The sequence below is a fragment of the Brachyistius frenatus genome, unplaced genomic scaffold (genome assembly GCF_029030835.1).
Source record: "Brachyistius frenatus isolate BFR_SWC_R1_liver_20210118 unplaced genomic scaffold, ASM2903083v1 Contig_50, whole genome shotgun sequence".
Taxonomy (NCBI): Eukaryota; Metazoa; Chordata; class Actinopteri; family Embiotocidae; genus Brachyistius; species Brachyistius frenatus.
The window spans coordinates 1,546,142-1,557,973 of NW_027210649.1; the positions used below are offsets into that span (position 1 = coordinate 1,546,142).

Below are 11,832 nucleotides of genomic sequence, written 5' to 3' on the forward strand. Positions count from 1 at the left end.
GTTCAAGGATAGAAAGGTGGAAAATATAAATACAATAAAAATTAAAACTGCAAGCAGTGGTGTACGGGCGAGGTGTCCACGTCCACTTGCAAAACACATCACATGTATCGTCTCACCACGCCGGATGTATGTCACACGTTTCGTGAGGTTTCAAGCATCCTTTGACCTTAAACATCAACTTCCTGTGTCACGGCGAGACATCCGACTTTGCCGCATCGTCACTGCGACGCCCATTGACAAAGTCGAACGAATGTCTCAATATATCATCAACTACATGTTTAGGTTATTGTGACCCGACTTTACGTTCATGTGATCAACCAGCTCGACGTAGAATGTGAAAGTATGAAAAGTGTCATTTCGAGTGGCCAACAGGGGGCGCTATGACTATGAGCGAATATTACCCCACAGGGGTCTTCAGGGCGGGGCTGTTATCATACCTGTGATGTTTGGAGAAGGTCGGTCCATGTACATAAGATTTAAAGCAACTCGTAGTTTCATGGTGAGACGCTCAACATGGCCGCCTCTTTATGGGCACACACATCGACGAAAACGAATTATTTTAAGAAGATTTAATCCCAAACATGTTATCTATCCATAGAAACTAAATTCAAGTCGGTGCGACAAAATCCCTCGGAGGAGTTCGACAAAGTACAACGTGTCAGAATCGCCCAAAATGGTGGACTTCCTGTCGAGTTGAAGTAATGGCGCAATGTAACTTTTTTGTGCCTCCAGGTGTGATACACGTGGATGTGAACGTGAATTTAGGTAAATGTGGCCGACGGGGCATCTCTTTAGGGGGCGCTCTCGAGCGTAGAATCAAGATTTTCAGGTGGATTATGGACGAGTCAGCACCAGAAGTCACAGTTCAAACTAAGGTGTATGAAACCAGGAGTCACAGGAGTGGCTCTCAGTGTACAAATATAAAACAAATAACTTTGCGTTACTTTTTGTTACTCGTTACTTTGCGTTACTTTATAACAGCCCCGCCCTGAAGACCCCTGCTCGGGCCCTGATGAGGCAAAAACAATTTAAACATAACGACCTATGTACATACAATCACACACGCATAAACTATATACCCCAAATACACTTTTTACCTATACAAATGTGCACAGGATGTTTTCACATCACACAGAAAAGAGATATCATTGCACGTGGGTGATACAAAGTACATTACACTGAATAAAGATCATATACCGCCCTTTCACCACTCACTAAAAATAAACTAAACTGCTCAGATTACAAACTAAAGTCCAAAATACATTTGGAAACTTTAAACACGGTGACATCATCGCCGTGTTGTTGTGTTTTTTTTCTCGTGTGTTTAATCTGGAGCGTGAGGTCTGTGGCCGGGATTGGCTGCAGGGATTAACGGGGGGCGTGGCTTCCCTGAAGGCGATGGTATGTTTTCAGCAGGGTGCAGGCCTCAGTTTGCAGCAGCAGGAGCTTCTGTACGTGTTGACACCGTGTCGTAAACATGTCAATGAAGACACTGGGCTCCGCTCTAACCCGAACATTATGGGCCAAAGGAAACAGCACCCCTCCTCTAACCAGATCCCCAAAAGTGAACAGACTCTCTACCACATGCAGAGTGAATGGAGACACACAGCAGGACACGGCTACTAAACAAAGTTGCAGCTCGGTCTCAGACAGGCCGACAACATCCAGCGAGCCATCTCGCATGAGCACGGCCGGGGACAAGAAGAGACCCAAGGAGCCCGTGGCGGGGACACCCGGTGGTGCGAAGAGGCGGTCACACACCTCCACGACGTTTTCGGTGGACCAGAAGTCCTTCCTGTGGAGTCGGTACAATGAAACGAAGAGGCTGGTTCACGGTAAGCGCAGGGTTCCCCCTTTTGTCTTGACATCACCCCCAATGCAACCCTCCACGTCATCAGCATCAGCTTTTTATTTTTTTATTTTTTTTTTTTTTTAATCCGTGACATTCAAAACATTTAACTCGGATTGTGTTTATCCCGGTTAAATCGGACAGATGGCACATTAACTCTGCTGATTTATCCATGCCAGTTGCGGTTTACACTGAAGAGGGCAGGCTTCATTAGTTCTGCAGCAGTTCCCCTCCTGAAAACAACCGAAACGTTTGTTAGGTAATGGCTAAAGCTGCATTTATGTTTGGTATTTAAATATGTGTGTTGCAGTCAGGCATTGATCATCTATCGTCATTGTTTATGACAGGGCTGAGAATGCATTCACTGTGATTTACATCTGGTCTGAATTTGAATGAAAAATGATCCGCGCTAGCTGTTTTACAACTAGAAGAATAAAGTGAACATTAAAAAATATTTCAACAAACGTAGCTTGAAAGATTTGTGATCAAACATGCCTTTTTTTTTTTTTTTTAAACGTGCCTAAAAGGTTGCAGCAATATGTGTGCAAAATATTTGCTTTTCAGAGTTGCTTATTTAGTCCACATGGCCCTATCTCACTGAGTGTTAATACAGTGCAGGAAAAACTAGTCGACGTTTTTTTTTTTTTTTTTTTACCGTGCTCCGATATTTTAACGACCAAACAGCTGAGCGATTAATCCAGAAATTAATCAAAATAAACAGATTAATCGATAATGTTTTAAAGTACACACTAAGTGCCATAATATAGCGGAACAACACACACACAAAAAATCCGATTGGCAGCCATTGCTTTCAATAAAACTCCCTTGTAAATAAAAGCCCGATATGCAAAATCTTAAGTAAAAGTGCAGAAACAGAACATATGAAGAGTTTTGAAAGTAGAAGAGTTCATTTTGCGGTATTGTGACCCTCTTCAGCTTTGTTATAATGAATGTATTAACATGCATATTAACATTAATTAATTGAATTTAACTGCTTTTATTTACCATTGATTGTTTACTTTGTCACTGTGTACAGTCATTCATAAATGAGGTTTATTTTTTTATTGTAAATCTTAATCTACAAAGTATATCTGTCAAATAAGTAATAAATGTGGTAGAAACATGAAATAGTATTAAATGAAAATAGTCAAAATAGTATGTCTTTGCATTCTATTACAGATTGTATTCCATATTAATTATTTCCTGTGCAATCAGTGTGCATTTTGTTGTCTGTGTCTTGTTTGTTTAACAAGAATACAGTATACAGTATATATACTGTACTGTATATACTGTGCATTTTTATATTTAATATTTTTGACTGTTATTTTATTGCTTTCATGTATCTATAAATGCTGCTGTAGCGAAAAACATTCCCCTTGGGGATTAATAAAGTAACTACCTGCCTACCTACCTACCTAATGTTGAGGTACAAAGTTGTGCAAATCAAAATCTCTCATTATGATGGGGTTTAAATTCAGCGGGTCGTTCTCTCTCTTGGTCAGAATTGCAATTTCACAGCTGTAATCTTTTGAAATGTGACTCGGCATGGAAGAAAGGTGTTTAGTCGTAGTAGAGAGGCTGCAGGGAGACCGGCCTCAGGTTGGGTGGATGCATGTCTGCTGCCCAGCTGCAGCCCTCATTGAGCTGTCCCAGGATAGAAGGTCATGTCCCACTTTCTCCCACAGTCCTGTTGCTGGCAGTGTATTAGAGAATCAGGAACACATTGTAAACTGTTTGTTTAATCTGTGTGCATGTGTTAGCTGTGTGACTGTATTTGTCAAAGTCGAGGGCAGATAGAATAGATGATGAAAATAACCTCATGAGCGCTGTGCTCCTGTCCAGGTTTGCATTGAATTAAATACAAAATGTACCGTACAAAATGTTCCTTTTAGAGTGGCTTTGTTCTGTCAAAGAGTCAGTTAACATTTTAGACAAAGACGTTGCGCAACCTCTGGTGAGTTTGCCAAACCCACTGGATTAAAAACAGCAGCTTCTCTCAGCAGGGTTCATAATAATAAGAAAAGAGTCTGTCTGATGCATTTTACATTAAAACATGCGTCAGTCGTTCTGTGCTCTAATCTTACCCTAGCTCAAATGACCAGTGTGCGTACTTCCCTAATCTTGCCTCGTCATTGTTGTCTCGTCTGGTCTGTTATTGCTGAATCTGAATGAGGGTTTTCTATCTGTCTTCCTGGATCAGACCTGATCCCACCAGGTGCGTGTAGCCTCCTCAACTCCTCCACCATCTACGCCAACAACGAGGTCAACTTGGCTGAAGTGGACATCTACGGCTTTGACTATGACTACACACTGGCTCTGTACTCCAATGCACTCAACACTATGATCTACAACAAAGCAAGAACCTTCCTGATTGAACACTTCAAGGTGTGTTATACAGGAGTTGCGTGACGTGTATTGGCATGACAAATGCTTTTAAATTCAAGTTCATTCATCTCTGTTTGTCCTCCTGCTGCTTCTTAGTACCCCGAAGCCATCTGCAAATATGATTACATTCCCAACTTTGTTGCTCGGGGTCTTCACTACGACATTCAAAAGGTAAACTCTTTTTAAATTACAACTGCCCCACTACATGAAAATACATCGTTTCAATCTCTGCACAGATGTTCACATGTGAAATTCCTTTTTCGCTTCTGTAGGGACTTCTGATGAAGATAGATGCCTTTCATTACATCCAACCAGGAACAGTGTATCGGTAAGAAGTTAATGATGATGGTTGCAGAATAAAGGTTTCTGCAGATGCTTGTTTTTGATCCACATATGCCATATTTTTTTTGATTCTTTGTCTACATCCCTGCTGCTAAAGGCAAAAACGATATTTGCATCCATTCATGTTTGATGTTCCAGGGGCCTGAGCCCGGTGCCAGATGAGGAGGTCCTTAAGCTCTATGGGGGGACGTACCATGTACCCCTGCAGCAGGACAGTGGCTTCTATGGAAAGGTGAGGAGGAATGTTTTTACAGAAAAAAACATTAAAGGTCCCATATTTTACATGTGATGCTTAATTTACAGTTTTGATATCAATGACAGCGTATTTTAGTAGATATAAGAACCAAGCTTCTTTTTTTTAAAAAACTGTAATTATGTTTTACATCTCTCCAAATCTTTTTGGTGGTTTTCTGTCTGTATCTTTAAGACAGATTGATATCACTGGTATTCTCTTCTTATTGGCTGACTAAATTCTGAGTGTCGTATGTCCAGGCCAATCATAGGTTCCCTTTGGTCTCTTCTATGTAGATCTTCTACAGCATGAGTGCTTGATGTTTTTGTCCACATGAAAGGTTGGACAGTGGCCTGGAAATATGACATGAGCATAAATTTGTGACATCACAAACTTAAAGAAGTCCAAATGGTTCGTACAAGAAGCACAGTGGCTGAATATGGACTGTGTGCATTTCATCGTGAACTGAGTGTCTTAACACTTTGACAGTATTTAAATAGCACCTAGACCTGCTATATAATTGAAAAAGCAACAGAAATCTAAATGCAATTAATATTGGACCTTTAAAAAACAAGGCAATGTACAGTAATATAAATATAACTGGATAATGTCTGTAAGGCACATCAGTTATGTAGTGTACTAACTTCAAACTAGAGTTGAGTGGAAAGAACAAGTTACTGCAATTTGGTTTCAGATTAGTTTTAATGTTCCGTCTCTGAGACGTATTTGGTTTGGCACACATGCTAAAGCCCCTCTTGACACTGAACGTTTACCATAATATTAAAATCTCATTTGGCCGTGCTCAAACAAGGAGTTCAGGATTTAATCTGTTGCCATCCACAGATATTTCAAATGTCCGACTTTGTTTGGCTTTACTGTTACATAAATCCCAGTGGAGTGGCGAATTTTGTAATCTCATTTGTTCCATTGTCTCCATGAATCAGCTGGAATGCAGCGTTCCAATATACAAGAAGCCGGCCATGAGAACGCTGCACTCAGTCAGTCACGGAAATTATGAATCTCTATTGAGCCCGACAAAGGTTAAAGTGACAAGTTTGCCAATTAGCAGCAGTGTGGACTCTGATGCTTTGAATCTGGCTCAGATCATTTTTGGCCCATCAGCACTTTTAAATGCCTCCCTGCAGCAGGAAGTTTGCTTCTTGCCATCTCCTAATCCTTCTTGAAACAGTCAAAGCAATTCTAATCTCATTTGAAGAAATTACTCTTTTCAGGCAGGCTTCCTAATGGGTAGTGGTCACATTGAAAATGCTTTTTAATGTGATTTGGAAGTCATTCAAAAGACCATAGAGGCGGAATTAATGTTAATTCGACACGTTCAAACTTTAGTGCCTCCCTTTTAAAATGAACAGAAGAGATTGTCTCGCAGTAACATGCGTTCTTTAAACAGGGACCAAAGGTGAAGCAGTTCATGGACATCTTCTCCATTCCTGAGATGACTCTTCTGGCGGCGGCGAATGATTTTTTCATCACCCACGACATCGAATACGATCCAGTTCACCTCTTTAAGGACGTCTCTGTGAGTTTGACTCACTGTATTAAATGTTGCACCCTGTGTTTTAAGTTCTGGCCTCACCCTGTAGCTCATACTAGGAAGCACAGTGATCTGGTGTATGAGACTGTTTTCATGTGCTGCGTTTCCTCAGCTGGAAGCTCAGCAATCTCCTGAGCTCAGGAAAAGTTTCCACTCGACTGTCTTTGGGCAGAGCAGAGAACAATACTCGCTTTTCCTCTCGGTCCTGAGGTGCGAGGGTTTTCAGTTACAGGGCACGGCCATTACTTTGCTTTAGTTTCTCCTCTGATGATAAACATGCAACCTTTTCAACCTGAATGACTAGTTCAGAATGATCTCTCATCACCATATAATCATGCGGGACCAAAGAGATTACCTTAATAAAAAAACATTATGACATTTTTAATCCTCAGGAAGCAATTGGCATGGTTCACCTCAAAGGCTACATGTACAAATGGGTCATGCAAGACCTCGGTAAGATTGTTTGTTTTTTTTCACATTTTTGTACGAAGTCAGCTCATTACTGCACATACACTGCCATTACAGTTACACTGTGTGTTAATGAGTTGTGCTCCTTGGTTTTATAGATAAGTTCATCCTGAGAGGCGAGGAGACGCATGCTGTTTTACATCGATTGGTCAGTCATGGAAAAAAACTGTTTCTCATTACCAACAGTCCCTACAGCTTTGTGTAAGTCTCTGTTACAGTTCACTCTGACTCGTAATGAATTTCAGCGCTGTTGCAATCTCCGGTTCTGATGTGTTTCTTTTTTTTTCTGTGTGCCCAGTGATAAAGGAATGAGGCACATGGTGGGACAAGACTGGAGAGACTTCTTTGATGTCGTCATCGTGCAGGCAGATAAACCGCACTTCTTCACTGACTGTATCAAGTGAGTAACTTCAGGGAATATCATGGAATTTTTAAAACTTAAAAAATGTAGGGAATTTGATCATTTGTTTTGGGCCAAGTCGTGGAATATCAGGGTATCCTGTATGCATGTTTACATTTTAGTTGCCATTTATTAAAAATGTAATATTTTCCATGTATGTAGCTTTAATGTTAGTTAGCTAGTTATTATCAACGTGTAAGCATCAGTGGTCACTGACAAATTAAAAATGAAGCTTATTCGGTTGCGAGCTAATTACTGTTATTATTAGATAAATGATTTGCCTCTGCAGCCAGCATTTAGACATGTATTTAATTTCTTTCAGTATCAACGCAACAGCATGTGCCAGCCGGTTTTTAACATAATGTTGCTGTTTCTTGTCCGCTCAGCACAAAGGCAGCATGTTTTTCTGTCCATTATAGGTCATATAATTTCACTTTTTTAGTCAATGAAGTCAGGGAATTTGACATTTGACTTGCAGTGCCAACCCTGATTAAAACTGTTCATCTCACAGACCTTTCAGACGTCTAGATGGTAATGGAGACCTTCAGTGGGAGAAGATAACCAGTTTGGACAAAGGGCAGATATACAAACAGGTCAGTGATTGGTCGGGCTGTTGTGTAACTCCGCTGAAAGCTGCTCATTGGGGCAGTCGGACTTCTTTCTCTCTCTGGCTGTATTTCTACATGTTGTACTTGTTGTTTTCCGTGTGTCTTAATGAACTATAAAGAATAACTTGTGGTTTGTGGTTCTCTTTTTGCGCTTCAGGGAAACCTGTTTGACTTTCTCAGACTGACAGGCTGGCGAGGGTCAAAGGTTCTTTACTTTGGAGACCATCTTTATAGTGACTTGGCTGTAAGTATCAAAGCGTGGCGATTTCATCAATGAGGAGTCACTGCAATAAGGGTCCACGTTATGACTACCCATGTGTGGTCTTGATTTTTAGAGGATTTTCCTGTGTTAATATTTTTCTCGTTTTCTCGGCATTAAATAATGCAAAGTGGGAATTTTTTCAGGAAATGTTGTTTTTCAGCTGATGTGACAATAATGTAGAGCTACAACTGCTGGTTACATTGTACCTTAATTATTCTTCAAACAATGTTATACACAAGCACAAGCACAGGCACGCAGATGCACACGCTGGCAGATATCCACTGTCTCCTTCTGTTGCGCAATTCATAAAATTTCCAGTCTGGGATTAGGGTGGAAAGATGGAGCTGCACAGTGAAAACTTCTACAGAAGGAATAGTTAGGATTACTCCATACTTTGAAGATATACAAACACATTAACAACTAAAAAAAAAACATACATATTCTTTAAGTATTATTTTCTAATCTCGAAGAAAAACAAGGTACGGTAACTTGATTTGTGCTGGACCCTTATAAAGTCATTATTTTTGCTTATAAAGTGTAAATGTAAGCAAGCAAAATAAGATGAGTTAAAATTGAGTAAATGAGATATAAATGCAGAAATGTTACACAATAAATACAAATAAAAAAACATAACGACTGACCATAAATATAGTTGTTTGTCAATAAGATATAATTCCCCCAATTCAATGAAAGGAATAAAAGCTCAAAGCAGCTTCAGCGTCAGGTTTTGACTTGCGGTACTACCAGGCAGATACCGACGACTTTGTGATGATTATAGCCTTCAGGCAGAAACGCTTTAAAATCTAATCTATAAACAACTGGAAGCCACTGTTTCACTCAGATAAGACCAACACCCAAAATATTGTTGTTGTTGTTGTTGTTGTTGTCGTCCCAACCCCAACCTCGGGAACCCTCTGGTGCATTTAATTCCCCTGTAGTTTTCTTCTGTTTCGCTCTTAATTTAAGTTACTATATGTAACTTCAGAAATTGTCTTTTGACCAAATCAATTTGACCTTTCGTTGCAGGACCTTATGTTGCGACATGGCTGGCGTACAGCAGCCATTGTACCAGAGCTTGAGCAGGAAACCAAAGTGGTGAGCACAAACCGGTATGCTCTGAACCTCACTTGGCTGCAGGCTTTAACTGGCTTGATGGAGCGCTTACAGGTGAGAGCTTAATTCCTGGTTTGTACAGAGTGTTTACTCTTGTTTGCATAAAGACACAACAAACACTGAAATGCCTAAAATGGTCTCAGTCTCAACTACTCCCACAACTTCCACTGTTTGTCTGGTTCGTACTTGATATGATCATGTTGACAAAACAGAACTTGAAAAGTCGTCTCGTCTCCAAGCCCCAGTTGGCTGCTGATTGGCTCGTGTGTCACTGGGGAAATGAATGAACCACAAACACTTAAGACAACTTTTCAACTGGTTCCCACCAAAGAAAACATGTAGTGTGTCATCTGAACTGAGAATCAAATTAGATTTTGTATCTATATTTTTTGGTTTTTGTATAATAGTAGACCAAAATATGATCATACTGATGTTTAATATCTTAGACACACCGGGACCTGGAGTCTAAACAAGTTTTTGAGGAATGGCAGAAGGAAAGAGAGGAACTCAGGTGAGTCTTTTTTTTCTTCTTTTTTGGGGGAAAAATCTGTATGTGGTATGTTTATGTAGTATGCTTACTGAAATACTGGCACAGTGCTGAGGTACTTATACTTTTATTGATAATATTTAAGAAGTCAGTTTTATGCTCTGCTGTACTGTATATGTTTAACAGTTACATTTAAAACTACCAGCGGTACATAAAATATATCAAATTAGCTCCATCTAAATCAACTACAACATTAAAATTTAATTTTGCTCTAATACATTCGTAATGATAATATAATATAACACTATTATAAGCCTTTCTAAATACATAATGAGTCCTTTCACTTTTGATATTTTAAGGACTTTCGCATGCAGAATTTTACTTAAGTAAACATTTCTTTCTTTTTTTTTTAATCATTTTTTACTTGTAATTGAAGGTTTTTACTTTGTGTTCTTGCTACTTCTGACGGTGAATAATCTGAATAGTTCTTCCTCAACTACATTTATGAATGCTTATGTACTGATATTACTGATATACTGATGTTGTCCCCTAACTTTTTGTGTCCAAGGGTGATGACGAAGAACTTGTTCAACCCTCAGTTCGGCAGCATCTTCAGAACGTGTCACAACCCCACCTACTTCTCCAGACGTCTGAGCCGTTTCTCCGACATCTACATGGCCTCTCCCAGTTGTCTTTTGAACTATGACCTCTTGTACACGTTCTACCCCCGCCGCACCCCTCTGCAGCACGAAGCTCCCCTGTGGATGGATCAGCTCTGCACAGGCTGCATGAAGACACCTTTCCTGGAGGAGATGTCCCACATACGATGAAGGCTGGGCTCCTCTGAGTGACTGATAGGGGTTTTTTCATATTTTTCAGCATTGGGAAACACCTGAGATAGCCTGAGGATATTTTTCCTATAGCAGGGTTTCTTTTTTGTCTAGGAAGGTGCTGTACATCTCGCTTCACAGGACAGTTTACAGTTCGTCATTGTAAACACTTCCCCTGTGAATCCACTAGAGGATGCTGTAGATCTTGCTGCTATGCAGAAAGCTTTTAAAGATGTGGTTCAAGACAGATACTCAGTTTTCTGCCTGAATCAAACTATGTAAGCTATGAAATACTGGGCTACCAGCGCACGATTAAAACAAAAATAAAGAACAAATTTACATAATCACGTGTTGAAGTCTCAATTATCCTCTTATGCTGTACATTTTTCATTTCCATGCAGGTTACATTGAACCAAGTTAGTAGGAAAAACTGAGCAGAATTATTACAGCCAGGCATTAAGACTAATCAGTGATGGATTAAATCCATCCATTGACTCGTGCGTATAGTAAATATTTTTAAACTTCCACCATTTATTTCATTGGTCGTTTGGTTGCTAAGCAGCGCAACATCCATTCATTACCACTGTAGTCAGCATCACAAATTCATTCACTTCCAGCCGCCTGACGAAGACAAGAGCGAAGGTACTGTACTCTGTTACACCTCTCTTCTGGTCGGGAAGATGTTCCATGCACTGTGGTCGTTATTGTGTGGTTGGAGTTTACAACCCTTGCAGCCAAATGCAGATAGTTGGAAGGGGGTAGTGTAGCGGTGTTGGTTCAAGTTTTGTCGCGCTGTCCCGTCCTGGGATCAACTGTGCAGCTGCTGCAACTGTAAGCGTTGTTGTACTGCAACGTAGCGTTGTGTTGATGTAAGTGAACGCTGTCGGCTTCTGCTTTGATGCGGATAATCATTGGAAAAACTCACGGGATTATCTTCAACGTGTTTTGCATTGCGGAAGTTTTATTTTTTTTTTTTTTTGGTCCTTTAGTGCCATAAAGGTCCAAAAGTTTGGTGTTAAGAGAGACGCCATTTTAATAACACCGTTTACACACACGTTAGGATCAATAGATGTGAGATGGTTAGTTTTAGAGGCTGGCATATTTTTTTTCGAAGAGTTCTCTAATTTTTATGGTGGAAATTGTTTATAGTTTACATAATTTCGACAAACATATATTTAATTTTCTTAGTTGTCTGAATGCAAACGAATAAGTTTGTGTTTTTCATCTCTGCAGATGTGTCATGTCGCCATTTTTCAACCCACTTTCTCAATTAAAAGAAAGCCTGCATGTTCAGGATACCCATT

General features: G+C 40.0%; 1 protein-coding gene across 1 annotated transcript; it reads left to right on the plus strand.

The window, feature by feature from the left end:
• The first annotated feature begins 1,415 nt into the window (after window positions 1-1,415).
• nt5dc2 (5'-nucleotidase domain containing 2) lies at window positions 1,416-10,872 on the plus strand. Its single transcript, XM_069704323.1, has 14 exons — window positions 1,416-1,835; window positions 4,050-4,234; window positions 4,331-4,405; window positions 4,507-4,562; window positions 4,715-4,808; window positions 6,217-6,345; window positions 6,753-6,813; window positions 6,927-7,029; window positions 7,127-7,228; window positions 7,740-7,821; window positions 7,994-8,080; window positions 9,125-9,265; window positions 9,658-9,722; window positions 10,267-10,872. The coding sequence occupies exons 1-14, from the start codon at window positions 1,478-1,480 to the stop codon at window positions 10,526-10,528; spliced, it is 1,800 nt and encodes a 599-aa protein (XP_069560424.1). The 5' UTR covers window positions 1,416-1,477; the 3' UTR covers window positions 10,529-10,872.
• Window positions 10,873-11,832: the final 960 nt, after the last annotated feature.